This window comes from Lissotriton helveticus, chromosome 7 (genome assembly GCF_964261635.1).
Source record: "Lissotriton helveticus chromosome 7, aLisHel1.1, whole genome shotgun sequence".
NCBI classification, from domain to species: Eukaryota; Metazoa; Chordata; class Amphibia; order Caudata; family Salamandridae; genus Lissotriton; species Lissotriton helveticus.
This window is the reverse complement of record NC_136068.1, coordinates 130,271,747-130,291,759: the sequence shown is the minus strand read 5'-3', so window position 1 is coordinate 130,291,759 and position 20,013 is coordinate 130,271,747. Positions and strand designations below refer to the sequence as shown.

At 46.9% G+C, this 20,013-nt stretch overlaps 1 protein-coding gene across 3 annotated transcripts in view; it reads right to left on the bottom strand.

Moving 5' to 3' along the window:
• LOC144768212 (sodium-dependent lysophosphatidylcholine symporter 1-B-like) overlaps positions 1-20,013 on the bottom strand; it is a 122,355-nt gene that overhangs the window by 78,318 nt on the left and 24,024 nt on the right. For 2 of the 3 annotated variants that reach the window (XM_078651701.1, XM_078651702.1), the window contains one exon: positions 861-1,045. The exons of the other annotated variant lie outside the window; for it this stretch is intronic. In XM_078651701.1, coding sequence (XP_078507827.1) covers positions 861-1,045 — 185 coding nt within the window. The remainder of the gene's footprint in view (positions 1-860; positions 1,046-20,013) is intronic. 3 annotated transcript variants of the gene reach the window in all.

The window sequence follows — 20,013 nt, the reverse complement described above, 5'->3', positions numbered from 1 at the left end:
AGGCCTCAGTGAGAGATGGCAAAAAGACATGGGAGAAACTAGATGACACGGACTGGCAGGAAGCTTTGAAATCCCAGTGGGAGGTGGCAATACCCTCTAGATTGCAATTTGTCCAACTCAAGGTGCTCCACAGAACTTACCTACCCAAGGAAACACTGGTTAGAATGGAAAAAGTTGATTCCCCACTGTGTTTGCGTCAGTGTGAAGGAACAGGCACATTCTACCACATCTTATGGGACTGTTCTGAGATCAGAAACTACTGGAAGACAATCATGCATTCGTTCACACAGGTATGTGGGACCCCTGTACCACCTGAACGCAAAAGATGCCTTCTCAATATATGGGAGGCCACAGAGCTTTATGGTAAAAACCAAGACTGGGTGACACTAGGCATGATGACTGCAAAGCGCAATGTCGTTAAACATCAGGGACCCGCAGCCTACACCAACACATGCTGAATGGTGAAAAGATAAGGATTGGGCCATGGTAGCTGAGAAGGCAGTCTATGTAAATAGGGGATGGCCCAAGAAGTGGGAGCAGGGATGGGGAGGATGGAATGCGTACAGGGGAGGGATATGCACCTCGCCCTCCCTGAGCTTGTCGATGGAGGAGATCTGAAGAACATACCAGGACAGTTTTTGCAATTAAGCCTCAAAAATGACATATTTGCAATATATGGGATGGACATAATTTTATTACAGATATTTTGTTGCAATATTGGCAGTATTGTTTGAACTGTATTAATAACTTATGCTGCTATCAATAAAAAAAAAGAGTTGAAAAAAAAGAATGTAACTTAGAAGGATCGGAGGCAAGGGCACAACACTGAGAAGCAGGGTGAACAGACATGCTGCTCTCACCGTATTTTCCAGGGTGTCTGTGAGCCCAGAGGTGCTGTTGAACAGAGTGATGTTTTCGAGGGTGCCATTGACAAAGGTGCCATTATTTGCTCTGCACAAGTCTGCCATGCCAGCGTGGTAGCCGCCAACGATCTGGCCCTGGATGGTAGCCCCGATCAGGGTACTCAAGACCTCCACGCCCATCCCTGCATGTAAACAACAATGCAGATTAACAACCACCACATGAAAATGTGGATCCCGATAGAAGGGAGACATGGTAGAAAACCAATACAGAACTTATGACAAGAATGATGAAGCAAGTGAATCAATCACAGAGCTCAGAGGGAACCCTAAATGGAGCAAAACATCAACATAATTAGAGCTGATTGTATTGAACACATAAGAAATCTGCAATATCAGACCAGCAAGCTACTGAGAACCAGCCACCAGAGTCTGGAAACCTGTGCCTTGGAGTTACAGGTCAGTCAGTCTGAAACCAGGAGTGGGAGCTCCTCTTTCAGGATCTTCCATAACTCACCTTGCACAACACCCACTCATATGGCAAGATGGGGGCTGTGCTCTGACACAGTAATTAACGGGGTCGCTCGTAATGTGGGCACAAGTATCCAAGAAGAGGTACCCAAGGTTGCCCTAAGTGCTCCTATGTGCTGAATAACTAAAATGTACAGACAAACGAATAAAATGTGCACAAAGCTAAAATAGAAGCACCATAATGCAGTAAGCAGTAGTATCTGCCACAGTTGGGGGTTAATTTATGGTCTGCAATGAGGACACTACTAATGATTAGGCCTGCTCTACTGTCTTTCAGTATTAAACGGCACATTATCTTTTTTGTTGCCAAAGTGATGGACAAACCGAGGTAGGCGTGGCACTTCGTATGACCTCCATTTTACAAAAGCCTTTGGGTACACCTGCATCCTAGCGCTCTCCTGTTCATAAACTCCCAGTACACTGCACCTGGTGGCATGACAGGAATCTACTTCTCAGAGCTGTAATAATCTAAGCCGTTTGGTCCATACCAAGCAAGCATCTGGAGTCAATCAATCAATCACTGCATTTCTAAAGTGCGCTATATACCCGTGAGGGTCTCAAGGCGCTGAGGGGTGGCGGGGGGGCTGCTACTGATCGGAGAGCCAGGTCTTGAGGAGTCTTCTGAAGGCCAGCAGGTTCTGGGTCTGTCGTAGGCTGGTAGAGAGAGCGTTCCAGGTCTTGGCGGCGAGGTAGGAGAAGGATCTGCCGCCGCCAGTGGTTTTCCGGATATGAGGGACTGAGGCGAGGGCGAGGGTGGCAGAGCGGAGGCTGCGGGTGGGGGTGTGGAAGCTGAGTCGGTCGTTGAGGTATGTAGGTCCGATGTTGTGTAGCGCTTTGTGTGCGTGGATGAGGAGTTTGAAGGTGATCCTCTTGTTGACGGGGAGCCAGTGTAGGCCTCTCAGATGGGGTGTGATGTGGCTGCGTCGGGGACGTCGAGGATCAGTCGTGCCGAGGCGTTCTGGATTCGTTGTAGTCGTCTCAGGAGCTTGGTTGTTGTTCCTGAGTAGAGGGCGTTCCCGCAGTCGAGTCTGCTGGTGACCAGGGCCTGGGTGACAGTTTTTCTCGTGTCGGGGTGGGGATCCATTTGAAGATCCTGTGGAGCATTCGGAGGGTGTTGAAGAAGGACGCGGAGACGGCGTTGACTTGCTTGGTCATGGAGAGGGCGGAGTCGAGGGTGACCCCCAGGTTGCGTGCGTGGTCGGTGGGTTCCGGGGCAGTGCCTAGCGATGTGGGCCACCAGGAGTCGTCCCAGGCTGATGGGGTGGGTCGAGGATGAGGACCTCCGTCTTGTCTGAGTTCAGCTTCAGTCTGCTGTCCTTCATCCAGTCGGCGACGGCCTTCATTCCTCTGTGGAGGTTGGCTTTGGCGGTGTGGGGGTCTTTGGTGAGGGAGATGATCAGCTGGGTGTCGTCGGCGTAGGAGATGATGTTGAGGCTATGTTGTCGTGCGACGTGGGCGAGCGGTGCCATGTAGATATTGAACAGCGTCGGGATGAGGGAGGATCCGTGAGAGACGCTGCAGATGATCTCGGTGGTTTTTGAGCGGAAGGGTGGGAGGCGGACGCTCTGGGTTCTGCCGGAGAGGAAGGATGTGGTCCAGGCCAGGGCCTTCTCTTGGATTCCGGCATCGTGGAGGCGTGTTGATAAGGTGCGGTGGCAGACCGTGTCGAAGGCTGCTGATAGGTCCAGGAGGATGAGGGCGGCTGTTTCTCCCTTGTCCATCAGGATCCTGATGTCATCGGTGGCGGCGATGAGGGCGGTCTCGGATTGGGAAGGGTACAGGATGTGGTTGTCTTCGAGGTAGCGGGTTAGCTGTTTGTTGACAATCTTCTCTGTCACTTTTGCCGGAAACGGGAGCAGGGAGATGGGCAGGAAGTTCTTGAGGTCCTTGGGGTCCGCCTTGGGTTTCTTCAGTAGGGCGTTGATCTCGGCGTGCTTTCAGCTTTCCGGGAAGGTGGCTGTCTCGAAGGAGATGTTGATTGCTTTCCGGAGGTGGGGTGCGATGGTTGTGCTGGCTTTGTTGAAAACGTGGTGAGGGCAGTGGTCGGATGGGGATCCGGAGTGGATGGAGTTCATGGTTTTGATGGTGTCTTCGTCGCTGACGGTGGGCCAGGTGGTCAGGCGGCTGGTGCGGGTGGAGTTCGCGGGGGTGGTGGTCTCGGTGGTGGGTGCGGGGGTGTCAGAGTTGAAGCTGTCGTGGATGTCGGTGATCTTGCGGTGAATGAAGGTGGCCAGGGAGTCGCACAGGTCCTGTGATGGTGGAATGTCGTTGGTGTTGGAGCTAGGGTTGGAGAGTTCTTTTACGATGCTGAAGAGCTATTTGGTGTTGTGTGCGTTGTTGTCTAGGCGGTCCTTGAAGGCGGTCCTCTTGGTGGTCTTGTGGGCTGTGTGGCTGTCTGGTGTTCAGTCGTGGAGCCATTTCTTCTCCGGCTTCCGGCAGGTGCGCTTGGATGTCCGGAGGTCTTCGGTGAACCAGGTGGCTTTCTTGTTGTTGTGGAGATCTTGAGAGGGGCGAGGACGTTGGCGCAGCCGTTGATCCACTGTTTGAGGTTGGTCACGGCGGTGTCGGGGTCGATGGGGTAAGCGGGTGGACTCAGGGCGAGGGTGGTTGTCAGTTGGTCCTCGGTGACCTTGCCCTAGCAGCGGCGTGGCAACTGTTGGGTGCGGTGGTTTGTGGTGGGTTTCTTGAAGGTGAAGTGGGCGCATCTGTGGTCGGTCCAGTGGGGTACGGTGCAGTGGTTGAAGGAGACGTGGGGGCTTGCGGAGAAGATGGGGTCCAGCGTGCATCCGGCGGCATGGGTGGGGGTCGTCACGAGCTGTTTGAGTCCGAGGTTGGCGAGATTGTCAATCAGGGCGGTGGAGTTGGTGTCGTTATGTTCTCGAGGTGGAAGTTAAGGTCACCTAGGAGGATGTAGTCCGTGGAGGCGAGGGCGTGGGTGCTGATGAGGTCGGCGATGGTGTCGTTGAACTGTGGTCATGGTACGGGTGGTCTGTAGATGAGTGTTCCTCTGAGGGTCGTGTTGGGGTCGGTGTGGATCTGGAAGTGCATGTGTTCGGCAGTGGTGAGGGTGTCACCGGTGTTGGTCAAGATTCTGAGGGTATCTTTGTGGACGATGGCGATTCCCCCTCCAACTCCGTTGACACGGTCTCTGCGGGAGATCTTGTAGCCTTGTGGGATGGCCATGGCGATGTCTGGCGCTGAGGTGGCGTTCAGCCAGGTCTCCGTCAGGAAGGCGACGTCGGGGGATGTAGAATCTAGGCGGTCCCAAAGTTCGATGGCGTGCTTGCGAGCGGAGCGGGTGTTGAGGAGGATGCATCTGAGGTGGTTGGGTTCTCTGGATGGTGGTTTGGCGGGCTGGATGCTGGTGAAGCTGCAGTTCCAGCATGTGAGGGGCCCTTGGGTGGGCTTCTGGATGGCCTGGTAGCAGGGGTGGTCCCGTCCGGTGTTGAGTGCGTGGAGGGTGCTTGAGTCGTAGTGCAGTCTGGCGTTGGGGCGGACGCGGGGTCCAGGGGTTCTGGCGCTGGGCGCGGTCTAGGCGCGGATGGGCGCAGACGGGCTGGCCTTTGGCGCACCTTCGGCGCGCCAGCGGCGTGTCCGCTGCACTTCCGCACGGCGACCTCCATAAGAGGCGAAGTGGGAGGGAGGAGCAGCTGGGAGGCGGGAGCGGGGCGGCCAATGGGCGAGGGCACGGGACACAGAAGGCAAAAGGGGACGGGCCGCAGGGGATCAGCGGCTGGGAGCGGGGGGGGCACAGAGGGCACAAGGAGCGCAAGGAACGCCTGAAAACTGAAAAACAACAAAAATACAAAATAAAATGCCAGGTGGAAGAAAGCACAAGAAATTAGCGGTAAAATGCCAGGTGGAGTAGTATAAAACACTGCCCCAATCATTGAATGTAAGTGTACACCCTCAACCGTCAGGTATTACAAGGCTTGAAACTAGTTGGTTTCCTTGGATACATTAAAAAATGGATGCCAAAGGCACACTGGTTGAAGTCAACAAAATGGTAGAAAAACTGAACAGAGCTTGTCTGTATTTGTGCTTATGGCGTGGAAGAGAAGGAGCTGCGATCGGCTTGCTGGGGTAGTGCCTCTTGGGCGCCATGCAAATAGCTTCTGGTGCAGATGGTGCAGTGCGGGGGGCCCTGCCGGTGTGCAGAGGGCCTACTCAAGGGGGTCTGGGGAGCGTTCTGGGGTGGGAAATCTGCAGCTCGAGATCTCGAGCAGCTTATCTCACCAAACATTCACCTGAAACCACCTAGCCTGTCTAATGATCACATCTAACAGGTATTGTATAATCTATCACAAAGTAACTGGAATACATGCATGCAATTTTTTTCTGGAGAGCATGTGACTAATCACAATACCCAAAAATAACCACTGGATTAACCACTAATCTTGTGTTCCGGAGTCGCGTGCTACTTGCAGTGTAGCTCTTCAACACCACATATGGGGTAGTAAGCACTAAATACAATCACAATTCCTCTTTGTGGGCAGAAAGGGGAAATCATCACAGTTGGTGGCGCTGTGGTACAGAGCACTTTTTTAGCACATGGGGTTGTGTCCTGCACTGTGGCCGGGTTGGACAACATATACAATTTTTTAAGAAAAGAGGAGACCCGGTCACTGTTTTTCAATTCTGCAACTTTATTTTTTAGAGCAGAATTGCACCCTAAGTGATTCAATCCTTGGGCGCTTCACTTTTTTTTGAATATGAAAAATTAGATAGAAGTTTTTTTTAATTTAGCAAAAAGTCCGCGGTTTACTCGTTGTCCTGCACCGAGGCATATATTTACAAGTACTCAAAACGATATATTTACAGATGTCAAACACAATTATTACAAAACAAAAAGACAAAACATTAAGCACTTTTGACCGAACAGATCAGAAAAGTCATTTCTTATGATAGTACCCTACTACCTATTACAACCAGACCACTCTAGTACAATTTTCATTAACGCTCTGGTCTGGTATCATACAGGCATGCGATTCATATTATGTTCAGTTTATTTCATATGACACATTAAACAAGCCTTATATGAAAGAAAAAAACATTCGAAATTCAAGCGAATGTGTGAGAAGCCGACGCGTTTCCGAGTCCGTATTTTATTTATCGGGCTCTTCTTCAGGGCTTTGAGTTGGGTACCTGTTTGGGCATAAGCGGAAGGGCTTATTTAGTATGGGACCTTTATTAGCATCGTCACTGGTTAATACGATATAGCGAGTTATTGTTACCTTATCGTAGAATTTTATGCTGGTTTGATCCATTCCTTAAGGGATCTTGGCTGAACAAATTCCCTGTGTTCTGCAATACAAACAATTCAATTGTTTCTGTTTGTTGTTCACGGGGACTATGTGTTAGTTGTTTTCTAAAGAAATTAAAAGCCGTGACTCACATGAGTTAGGGGTGATACATGTCTTCCAGTCGATGTTTCTTGTTGTTTGTTTTGGCAGTTGGTTAATATCTGTAACAATAATGGCGCGCTTTTTTTAGTTCCCATAGTTTAAAAATATATTTAGGCAGGTAAGGCTCGTGGGCTGGCCGCCCAGATAATATGCACTTACTTTTGGTTATTTGCCAGGGCGCGGTGCACCATGCTATTCCCAGACGAGGTTGAAGGGGAAGTGGAATCCGCCACCTCTTCTTACTTTATTTACAATTCACCGTTTATCTGCGAAGGTGAGGGGGATCATATCTTAGCAAAACGTGTTTCCCACATTTATGGTACATGTCATGTGAAGTTTGCAAAAGTTGCATAAACTTACTTCGTTCGATTCAGGAGCATGCCGAATGCTGGGTTATTCAGTAGGTGGGGTGCTGCCCTTTACAGTCTTAATTGAGGGTTGCCGCCTGTGGTGCGGATACAGAAATGAAAAATATATTGTACTTTCTGTACCCTGCATACTCATGCTATTTTTATTAAGCGGGCGTGCGCGGCGTTTTACCTGCAACTTTCAGTGCTGCTTCTATCTGCCACAGAATCACTCGTGTGAGTGACTATTGCGGTCACATGATTCCTTAAGGCTTGTCATGTGACGTGCTGCTTCTGGGACATGTAGTTTCGAACTTCAATTGATCAAGAGGACATTTAATTTAACACTTCTGGGACGTGTAGTCCAAAAGCTTCATTAAGTCCGTGGAGTGTTGTTTTTCATGTAATAAAAGGCAAACTTATGACAGTGGTCAAAGTTACATGCGGCCCGTTTACAGATTATAGCATTCTCCGTATTCATTCAAACCTGTACTCACGCAGTCATATTTTAAAATCAGATATGCTTCTCTCTGTAGTAGTAGCGCTTCAACATTTCCACCTCGTAGGGGAGCCTTTATTTTTGACAATACTGACCATTTTAAATCTTTTTCTGAGTGGCCTTGATCGATGCAGTGTTGGACCATTGGTGCATTCAATACCTTTTGTTTGATCCTTGATCGGTGTTGCGCCAATCTTTGTGTGATTTGTTGTGTGGTTTTACCCATATACAGTTTGTCGCAAGGACAAATAATCACATAGATAATGTTTTTGCTTTTACAATTAGTGAACTCTGTGTGAGTCCATCTAATGGTGTTGTGTTCAAACAAAGAACCTTCAATAGTGCTTGCGCACGATATACAGGTTCCACACTTATGATGGCCCTTCACTGGATCAAACTTCCATAATGAGCGTAAGTCACTCTTCATTTGGGGGATACTCAAGTCAGCCCTTATTATTTGCTGTCCTATGCTTTTGTTTTTTCTCAGTGCAAACATCGGTTTGGGAAATGGGATATTCAAGTTGGACAATAAATGCCAATTTTTCAAGATTATTGATTTGAATTCGTTGGTCAGTGGGCCGTATGTGGTCACACATACCAGTTGTTCTAGTGGCTTTTTGTCTTTTTTTATTAGTAAATTTTCCCTGGGCGTGAACCATGCGCGTTTGGTCGCATGTTTTAGCATTTTTTTAGGGTATCCTCTTCTGGAGAGTTGATCACACAAGACTTCTGCATTTATTAGATAGTCTTCTTTTCTGGAACAGTTGCGTCTAATTCGAAGCAACTGACTGTAAGGTAAGTTTTGTTTCAGACTCTGTGGATGAAAGCTCCGATAGTGGAGAATGCTGTTCCTATCTGTTTTTTTACGGTATAGAGTTGTGGCTAACTCACTGTTTTCATGAAACACTTCTACATCCAGAAATGTTAATCGTGTGTTACTGTTGGCCATGCTGAATTTAATATCAGTGTGTCTGGCATTTAACCATTCGTGGAACTCTATCAATTGAGTCTCGGTCCCTCGCCACTGGCACCAGACGTCATCAATATAACGATACCATCTGACGATATGTGCGCCATATGGATTGTTCTGAAAGATGAATCGTTCTTCATACAATGCCATGAAGAGCACCGCCATCTCCGGTGCATAAGGACACCCCATGGCGGTGCCCTTCACCTGCATGTAAAAAGTTTCCATAAATCTGAAAAAATTTCGTTTTAAAGCCAAGCTTGCTAGTTCGATTATAAATTTTGTTGGAACTCTATGGGGTCTGGGCCTTGTGTCTAGAAAGAATTCGATGGCTTCAAGTCCCTCCTCTTGGGGAATTTGTGTATATAATGAATTGACATTGAATGTCACCATTAATTCTTGTTGGTCATCAAAGGGTGAACTTTCAATTTTAGTGATAAAGTCTGCTGTATCTTTTATGTATGACCTAACCTCACACATGAATGGTTTCAGGAACACATCGACATATTTTGCGAGTGGCTCTAGGATAGAGTCACACCCGGAGACTATCGGTCTTCCGGGCGGGTGTTGTAAGTTTTTATGTACTTTGGGTAAGAAATAAATCACCGGTGTTCGCGGATTTTTCTTACTCAAGTAGTCAAATTCTTTTGGGCCTAATATGCCTTCATCCAAACCTTGCTTCAGTTGTATTTGAATTTCATATTGGATCATGTTGGATGGATCTTCAGTTAACTTCCTGTACCATTCCGTGTTTTCTATTTGACTTTTTGCCTCCTCTACATATTTTTCTTTTTGCCATAGCACTAAGGCGCCCCCTTTGTCAGCCGGCTTGACCACTATTGATGTGTCTGCACTGAGTTGTTTAATGGCCAACTGTTGGTCTTTTGTGATATTTCTTTTGTAGTAATGTTTTTGTTTTCCTAACTGCGTGAGTGAGGAGAGAACTACTTGCTCGAATGCCAAAATTTGTTTTGGAACCATTTGTGGTGTGGGAGTGAAAGTTGACTTGTTTGAGAGATTTGATGGTTCTGGTGTCCTGTTATTCTCTTTATCATGAAAGAAGGCTTTCAATCTGACTTTTCGGAACAGATCTTGGGCTTCTATTTTTAATTTGACAATATCTGTGTTTGTGCTAGGAACAAACTTTATCCCAAGTTCAAGGACAGATGTTTCATCAGTGGTAAGTATTTTAGGAGAGAGGTTAATGATGGAGGAATCTTTTATTGTTTGTAATAGTTTTTGTTGCGGGTTCTCATATCCCATGTTTGCGGTTGGGGTTTGAACCTGACTTTGGTACAGAGCACGGCATTCACGCAGTCATCGTGGTGTGCAGGCAAGCCACACCCATGACCAGATTGTTGAGTAGGCTCTCCAGATAACAAATGTAGTTAAAGCACTTCCTTATTTTGTTTAAAGTGACGCGAGAGACCTAAAGGATTTTCCATCCATAGATTACAACTGCCAAGTAATACTGAGGAACATAAATAAAATACACCTCGACTGTTAAAACATCAAAAGACTATACAGCTTTGAGGGACTAGTTCATCAAAAGTAGGAGACTTATCAGGGAATAGACATATTTCAGTAATGAAAAGAATTTGTAGAACAAATTGTTCAAAGAGTGCACAGATTTCCGCTCTGTGCCACGACAGAAGGCACATTGCGAAGCATGGCAGCTTGCGTGCAGCGAATGCACTTTTACAAGGTCGGGCAGATAGACACAAGAGAAGTGTTGAGGTCTCCAACTTCATTACCCCAAAATGGCACATAAACCATAATACTAAAACTCAGCCCCGACACCTACTTTGAATGTTATAAATTGAATATTCATAAAATGAGATAACTTTCAAATGTCAACAATAGAGGGGTTAATCGCAATTTAACCATCCATTGCTGGGTGGATTTCTAAATGAATTTTAAATTTGTGTAAAGGTAGAGGGAAACATTCTAACAAATATTTCTCAAGCATACACTACTTGTAAAAATGAGGGGAACAAAGACTTTTCTGAGAAATGTTAGCTAACATCTGTAATGCTGCTACATGAACATCTGTTTACATGCTCACAAAGCATTACTTCAGCCCAAACTGCCAGGCCAAGTTCTCCCTGAAAAAGAAAACCAGCAACCCAGAACTAGTTTCACCCTTATTAGAGCTCATCGGCCATGTATTGCTTGGTTCCAGTGACACAGTGTGCACGGAACCCTTGTCTGGGCATACCTATTCCACTGTGGACGAAACAATGAAGTATACACATAACAGTGCTAGATGGAATACTTGAATTCATTTCAGACACTGGTAATTACTCGCGGGCGCATTCCAGTCCATTGTTATTTTGCATACCATACCACCTCAGTTTGGACCCAGCCATTTGCAAATCAGTTCTTGACCCTGCGCCAATGAGAACAGTCCAGCCGAACTGCCAGGCTAAGTCCTCCCTGAACCAGAAAACAAGCAACCTAGGGCCTGTTTCGCCCTTATTAGGGCTCATTAGCCAGGTATAGCTTGGTTCAAGTAGCACAGTGTGCATGGGAACCATGTCTGGGCATGCCTGTTCCCGTTTCACTTTGAGCAACACACTGAAGTATACAAAAAAGTGATGGATGAAATGCTTGACTTAATCTCAGCCGCTGGCACTCGGGCTGCATCCATGCGCATACTTGTGCCCCGAGTGGCTGCACAACTCACTTCAGTCTTTCACCACTCCTTGACTACTGGCATGGTTCCTCAAGACTGGAAAAGGGCTGTAGTAAACCACCATCCCACTGATTGATATAATATTGGGCCCATTTGCCACCTCCTACACTTTTTTAAATTGTTGGAGAAATGGTTTCTTCAGCAGTTAATGGAATTTGTAGAATCACAAGATATATTAAATCCTTTTGGAAACGGCTATAGACAGGAGAGGAGCACCAAACTAGTGGTGGACCACAGTTTGGATGACCCACGACGAATGATGGATGCTCAGGGGCAGGGATCCTTAGCGCTCCTTGAACTCTCTGTAACCTTTGACTTCATCCACCACAATATTCTATCTAGTAGGCTAACAGGCTGTGGCATCAAAGGGGTAGCATTAGCCAGACTGAAAGACTTTTTGAGTAGTAGACACCAAATGGTTATGGTTCCTTCTTGAGTGTCACAATGGGTACAGTTTAACGGATTGTGGCATAACCTAAGGCTCCATTCTGCCCCCCCCCCAACCCCTCATATTTTTAGGTCCCGCCTAGGCGGCCCTTGCACGCAGTCTCTTTGAGACATGATGTATCTATAATATGGGATTCAAGCACCGCTCATATTTTTAATGGGTTCCTTTTAATGTCCTTCCTAAATGTCTGCTTCTGTTTGGCTAATATGCTTAGCTGTGCCTCCTTTGGTAACCAATAAATCTACGAGGACTGCCCCTGTTACATGTGCTCTAACTCTTAATGTTATTTATTACACTTGATGAGCACTTTTTTTGCTTGCATCGGCTCATACTCAGTTGGATTGTTGAGTACGCGCTTATCCTATGGCTTCCATAACATGTAAATGCTTTGTTTGACTTACTTATTGGCATTCCTCATTTCATTTCCTTATGCCACTATTTTACTAACATTCGACGTGTATTTCCATTCTAGATTTTTTGGGATGGCACAGATTTACCGATGCAGAGACTCAAACCCGATTCACTGGTTCCAAAGTCAGCAGGTTACACCACATCCTTTCTCCTGCTGGGCATAGGCGTCAGTGTGTTTGGCTGAGACTTACATAACTTATTTTTTACTCGCTTCTTGAAAGAGCTGTTATTGATGTTTTCATTTCTGTGAGTTTCCACCGAAAATGGAAGACGGACTAGCATGGCAACCCGCTTTCTGTGTTGCATAAACATGGCAGACATTTAATAAGGTTGTCACGGGCTACGTGTAGTTAGAACTGCTTGACAGAGCCTAGATATTAGTGAACTGGCACAAAGATTAAGCTAACCCTTAAGCTAGTGCTGCAGCAATCTAGGGGCCCGATGTAGGTCACCAAATACCGGTCGGCAACGGCCAATTTTGGGCGTTACCGACCGGTATTTGGTTTTTGACATGTAGGGGGCTCACAATTTACCGGTAAATTTAATGTAGGTGGCACTGAATACAGTACCACAGGCCCTTAATAATTCGTTATTTACCATGAAATACTACTTCATGGTAAATAACGAATTCCTGTGTACATGCACATCTGTGCATGTGCACCTGTGCCATGTGGCACACATACATGCCCTAAGGGCATGTATGTGTGTCACATGGCACACAAGCCAGAATCAGGGGTGCAACAGGGTGTCAAAGTGACACCCTGTCCCCCTTGACAATTCGGTAATTTTACCGAATCGGTATTTACCGATTCGGTAATTGACATTGATTCCTATGGGAATCAATGGCAATTACCGAATCGGTAAATACAGATTCGGTAATTACCGAATCATACCGATTCGGTAAAAATTACCGAATTTTTTCCTACATCTGATTTACCGAATCTAGAATACCGAATCGGTAAAATTCGGTATTCTAGAGTCAGTAAATCAGATTTACCTACATCGGGCCCCTAGAGAGCATGAGAAAACGTAACTGTTGGGGCAGCCAGACAAGCGATATCTTTGTATGCTCAATTTTTGTTCTTCGGCATTGGATGTACAGCACTGTGCATTTGCCTACGTCTTCCACTGCTGTGTGCCCATCCCTGGAGTGAGAGTAAATGTTGAGCGTCTACGGAGCTAGCCATGACTCATTCCGGTGTTGGGGTATCCATGTATTTGCATCATGGCACGGTGCTCCTGTCGGCTGGCAGAAATAAAGATTACACGCAGCAGAGTGTTCACAATGGAAAATGTAGCTAGGAAAAAACTGGCTTTGGTGATATATATATATATATATAGATATATACACACACATACACACACATACAGTAATCCAGTGATTTGAAACTGCAACTGTTCATACGTTGCACACGGTTGCCTTACAGTACACAAAAGCAACATCATTCTACTTGTGAGGAGAATCAGCTATATTTACAAATGTGGCTTATTGCAAGTGTTGGGTGTTTCTCTTTGCTCTCTACCAGAGCACTGCATAGTGCAGGGGTCTCCAGCCACTTATGTTAAAAGAAAAGCACCCCAAGCTACTCTTATTTGTGCTGCAATAATGACCACATCAGACAAGATTACACTAGTGGTGATCCCAGGCAGGATTCACAGTAATCGGAAATGCCTCTGGGGGAATAATACATGACAGCCACAGCTGCAATGCCCCTGGGACGAAGGTGGTAATAATATCACTAACATGTCTCTTCAAAGCTGCATGATTTATCAATCAAATAACTGCTTTGAATATTTTTGGGAAATCCATTTTTCCTCAACCAACATTTCTGAAACTAAATGCATATTCCTCTCAAAAACATGCTTCACAATTTTGGTACACATTTATTAATTCAACCAAGCAAAAGCTTCTAATTTGGTTGACTGGGCAGCACACATGGGAGCTACTTGCAGGTCACAGGAGAGCTACCAGTAGCTCATGAGCTACTCATTGGGAGAATTTTTGTACAAAAGAGGGGGGGGGAATAAGGGCTACATTTAACTAGGTCCAGCATACAGGCCTAAGTATAATACAAAAACAGAGTGGTATGCTGTTCCTAATGAACACTGTCGGTTGAGGTAGAGGTGGTGAGATATAAAGTACTCACTAGAGGCAGGAGGAGATTTCCTCCTTTCGGAAAGGGATCCTCATACACCCAATCAGTGGGGTTTCTTGCTTCATCATTGGGTCTGCTCCTTATCGGGTCGGCGCTGCAATACCCGATAGGCACCCTTGTTGGGGCCTTTTGGCGGAGATCTTTTTTCCTTTGCCGTAGGGTGCAGTGTGTGTAAGGGCCCTAGTGAGTGTAGATGTGAAAAGGTCAAAAGTAAGGTTAAAACAGGAGGTAGAGGTCCACCCAGAACTATTTTAATGAATGTGGCCACTCTCCTGATTAAAAACGTGAATAGCGTGCACTCCTGTTATAAGGTCACAGGGAAATGCGCTGTTGAGGTCAACATGTTTCTTGCCATTAATTCTAGTAGAAGGCAATTCTTCAGGACCGATGTAAGATCTATCTTCACTTTTTGGTGGTGGTCCATAATTAAGAAATTAAGCGGCCACCCATACAGCACCCTAAAAAGTGGTACCTGTAGATCTAGTCTATGGAGTAGCAGTCCCAAGGTCCTTAGGCTGTCTGCCTTGGCACAGGTAAAAAGTGCTGTATATCCAGCCAAGTTAAACGAAAAATAATAATACTGTGTTTGTTCTTCTAACTTTATTTAGTCATTCAATGTGTTTTATTCACACCATATTTCTCCGGATGTCGGTAGAAACTTCTTTTCCCATAATGCATTATAGTCACATTTAGCTTTCATGCATATTTTCCTTCCTCCCAATGCATTTTGGCTTCACGAGCCTTCATCAGGGGGATATGAAGAGTGAATCAAATGTGACATGTTTATTACATCATAACATAGAATTGCCGATTAGTAACCACCATCGTGTGGATGAGATAAAATAAACAAAATAAACAAACAAAAGTTAGTAGAGTGTGATCCTGCCCTATTCTCCAAAAAGTCCTATGTGTCTTATAGCGTTCGTTCTGTTTTCCCCGTGTGGTAGTCTTTAGTTAGAATCGGCCTCAGACCTCTGAGGCCGAGGTTGGTGAGGTTGTCGATCAGGGTGGCGAAGTTGGCGTCGTCGTTGTTCTTGAGGTGGAAGTTCAGGTCCCCGAGGAGGATGTAGTCCGTGGAGGCGAGTGCGCGAGTGCGTGAGTGCTGGCGAGGTCGGCAGTGGAGTAGCTGAACTGAGCCCGGGGTCCGGGAGGTCTGTAGATGAGTGTTCCTCTGAGGGTGGTGTTGGGGTCAGTGTGTATCCGGAAGTGCAGGTATTCGGCGATGTTGAGGTTGTCGTCTGCGTGGGTGGCGACCTTGAGGGTGGACTTGTGGACGATGGCTATTCCTCCTCCGATTCAGTTGGCGCAATCCATGCGGGTGATCTTGTAGCCGTCCGGGATGGCTATGGCGATGTCGGGCGCCGAGGAGTCGTTCCACCAGGTCTCGGTCAGGAAGGCCACGTCTGGGGCGGAGGTGTCGAGCAGATCCCAGAGCTCGACGGCGTGTGTGCATGCGGTGCGGGTGTTCAGGAGTATGTAGCAGAGGTGGTGGAGTCCAGCTCTTGGGGGTTTGGTGGTTCTGTCGCAAGTGAAGCTGCAGGTGTGGCAGGAGAAGGGTCCGTGGGTCCGTTTCGGGCGGCCCGGAAGCAGGTGTGGTTTCGGCCGGCGTCGGGTGCGTGGAGGGTGCTGGCGCCGTAGTGGATTCTGGTGTCGTGGCATTCGCGGGGTCCAGGGGTTCTGGCGCTGGGCGTGGTCCAGGCGCGGACGGTCGCAGAGGGGCTTGCCTTAGGCGTGCCTTCGGTGCGGACGCTTCTCGGCGTGGACGCTTCTCGGCCTGCATTTGAGAAGGCTTGGGAGGGAGGAGCAGCTGGGAGGCGGGAGCGGGAGGCAATGGGCATGCAGGGGGGCGTGGCCGCAGGGAGGCAGCGGCGGGAAGGGCCGGGTGGAGAGCAGTGGGGGGCGGGGGGGAACTGGTGCGCAGAGCGAAGGGGAGGGAAAAAGAGCCCAGGAACAAGGAGGCAGTCAGCAAGGAGGCAGGAACCAGGCAATCCGGCAGACAGGTGGCGGGTAGCGGTGTGGGGGCGACCTGCCTGCAAGCAGGGTCAAGGGTCTTATTACTAGAAGTGTAAAGTTGCTGTGAGCCTAGTGACTTTATTTTGAGGTCGAACACTCTAGGGCACGAATCATTATAACATTTTGAAAATGTATCTGTAAAATGTGTCCAGTTTTTGTTGTTTTATTAATTTGTTTTGTTAAGGAAACGTTTTCCCTCTCTCTCGTACCATCATTTAACACCTCTCTCTCGCTCTCACACACTCCTCTCTACGTCTTTGTGCTTCATGCTTTTTTCCTGCCTCATGCAACTCTTCTCCTCACTCTCCTTCATTGTGCCTCACACTGCTCTTTCCTCACTCTTAGTTCTACCTCGCGCTGCTCTTCTCCTCATCCTTCCTTCAGCCTCACTCTGCTCTTCTTCTCCTCACTCTCCTTCCTTGTGCATCACGTTGCTCTTCTCCTCACTCTCCTACCTTAAGCCTCACGCAGCTCTTCTCCCCACTCTCCTTCCTTGTGCCTCATGCTGCTCCTCTCTTTACTCTTCTTTCGGCCTCACACTCTTCTCTTCCTCCCTCTTCGTCCTTGTGCCTCACACTGCTTTTCACCTTCTCTTCACTCTCCTTCCTTATAACTCACGCCGTGCATTATCTTTAAATATGGCAGCCACACCTTTCTTTTGTTCTGCACGGCGCGGCACGCCCACCTCTATTTTTATGAAGAGACTTCAATATATTTTGACTTAGCGCTGCACCTGTTTCAAGAGTGCTGCGCTTTATCTACTTGTCCTTATTTTATTGTTTTATTTGTCCCATCCTGCTTCGCGTTAGGAGCCCTCCCCCCCACCCTCCAAGCACAAACACAGCATTTCATTCCCTCCCGTTCCAATGGCATCGAGTGAGGCAGCATAATGCCGGGGCACCCACTCAGCACCAGCGCAACACCACCACAGCAGCAATTCAGCACCAATGCAGCACCACTTCAGTATTAGTGCAGTACCACCACTTCAGCATCAGCGCAGCATCACCTCAGCACAGCACCACTTGAGCACCAGCTCAGTACCACCACCTCAGCATGATTCAGCACCACCTCTTGACTCAGAATCACCTGAGCACCACCACAGCACCACCTCAGCATCAGCACAGCACTGTCTCAGCATCAGCACAACCTCGTCATCAGTGCACAAGCACAGCACCCACTCAGCATCACCTGAGCACTAGCTCCGCACTACATGAGCACAAGTGCAGCACCACCCCCTCAGTATGACTCAGCACCACAGCATGACTTGGCTCCAGCTCAGCATCATCTCAGTATCACTCAGCAACACCGGAGAATCAGCTCCGCACCAGCACACCACCACCTCGTTCTGCCCTTGGAATCTGGCATCTGTCGATTTCCCCCTGGTGTCCATCCGCTGCTCGTGATATAATGCAGGTACTAGTCCTAACCTCCACTCTCCTGTTGACTTCTTGATTATATAGGAGGTTAAAAAAAATGCTTATAACACTTTTTTATTATTAAATGTCAGCATGCTTCACAGCAGCTAAAATGCTCCTCAACATAGCGTGAAAGAAATTTGCAAAGCCAATAACTCTGGCCAAACACTTCTAAGGTCCCAAAGGCGAGACTTATTGGCTATGCCAATGCTGTTTTTAGCATGGGTTTATTGAGGTTTTCTGATTGAAACAAAAAGGCAAACAAAACATTTAAAGGCACGAGAGAGAGAGAAAGAGTGGGTGAGTATGTGTGTGTTTTTTTTACTTGCACTTCATGGGATAGACCCAGGCAATTTCAGGGACTAACTCTTACATGATGGAGTAAAGCAGATCATAAGCAGTCAGTGTGCACAGCAAATTGAAAAAGCCCATACACACTTCCCATCACATTGTCAGAATGTATCTAAAGGGGTGGGTACAGCAGTTAAAGCAGTATGTTCCATCATGCTTCATTGTTACTGGTAGACCGACAGGCGACGTAATATCGGAGTGGTCCATAACTGTCTCTAGGGGGAACCGGGCACTTAGAGTACACCTCCACTGTCTTTCCACTATATGCTAGTCCTTCAGCTTGGGAGGACGGCCCCTCATTCAGGAGTACAACAATCTGCGTTTTCCTATCAGAATCAGCACTGCCATTAGCCGCCGCATTGTCTTGGGAAAATGTTTAAAGTAGCATCACTAAGGGGGAACAGTCTATGTGTGTCTCCACTATTTCTCCAATAGTCTTGGATACCTCCTCCCAGTATGTCCTGATAGGAGGGGAATCTCACACCAAGTGGAAGAGGCTAGCAGGTTCACACATATAGCGTGTGCAGCGGGAAGGCTGACTGGGGCTTATTCTATACAAAAAACTTTGGGAGCAGTATAATCTGTTGTACTCCCTGCTTTTTGAGCTGTATATGAGACCCCTGTTTTTTTGTTAAGTCAGATGAGTGTAAGCCTTTCTATATCTGCACTGAAACTCGGTTGATCTCTGACCTCTTGCCCAATCCATACTCACATTGTATTTGTAATCTGTTCTATTCGTTGGTGTGAATGGCCACCGACTATCTAAAACTAAATTCCAGCAAAACAGAGATATTGAGAACCTCTCCAAAAATTCAAATAAAGGACCTGAACATTACTAGCACAGCAGACCCCCCCCCCCTTTTTATTATCTGAAATCCATTAAACTATTTTCCCATTTTTATATAAAGAATTAAGGACATGGTGATTACTGCACTAATCCAGTTGTGCTTAGATTATGGTAGTGGTTCTAAATGCACTCAAAGGTGTAATTGCTGAACTGTAACTTGTGCAGGATGTAGCAGCTCGTCTGCTGCCTGACCCCAAGAAATATGATAGCATTTCACCCACTCTTAAAGTTTTTCATTTTCTTCCTTTGCGTAATTGCATTATTTTTAAGGCTTTGACAGTGTTATAAATGTCAGAAATCTTGTGGGGAGAAGTGTGACATTACACACCCACAAGAGTAATGTTTAAAAGATAGAATGGCAGTTTCCTAAACAACTGCCAGCACATATCAAAAGAAACAGGGTTTGACATGTGGAAACCCCTATGTTTTAGGTCTTGCTTGACAGTGCAGCTATCCCAAAGACCTATTGTTTCCAATATGCATGGTCAACCCCCTTCAGCGACAGGCGTGTTTGTGTCAGCCGCCTTTAGCCATTGCATCTTAAAAGGACAACAAATAACACACTTTCCTTGGCAAAAAGTCCATTGGGGTTCAGTACACACTGGGCACAATATCCCGTCTCACACTTCTGACTACTTGACTGTTCCCGTCCCCAGGCTTCATCCAATGTCAACATTGACAAAGTGAGTCTGTGAGAAACATTTTTGCCCTCAGGGCAGTTACCGAATTGAAAGCCTGCCGGAAGCTTCAAAAAGAAGCAATGCCAGTTTAAGTTTAAGATGTTTCAACATTTTTAATGTAATACGTAACTGCATTAGGTGCAGGAGACCATTGCCTAAAGCCAACAGAGCCACCTGAAAATTATCTAAACTTCAAATTTATTCTTACAAATCCTCAGCGAGTCTTAGTGGGCCAAACAGAGCCATATGCGTGTGTATGAAGATTTCTGCTTATAGGAAAAGCGACAGTTTGATGGCTTTCCTCCTCTTCAATTTAAAAAGACGTCAACAAAAAACAAGTGTAGTGTTCCTGCTAGCTAAAAGCAGGATCATTGCTTCAGTCGGCTGA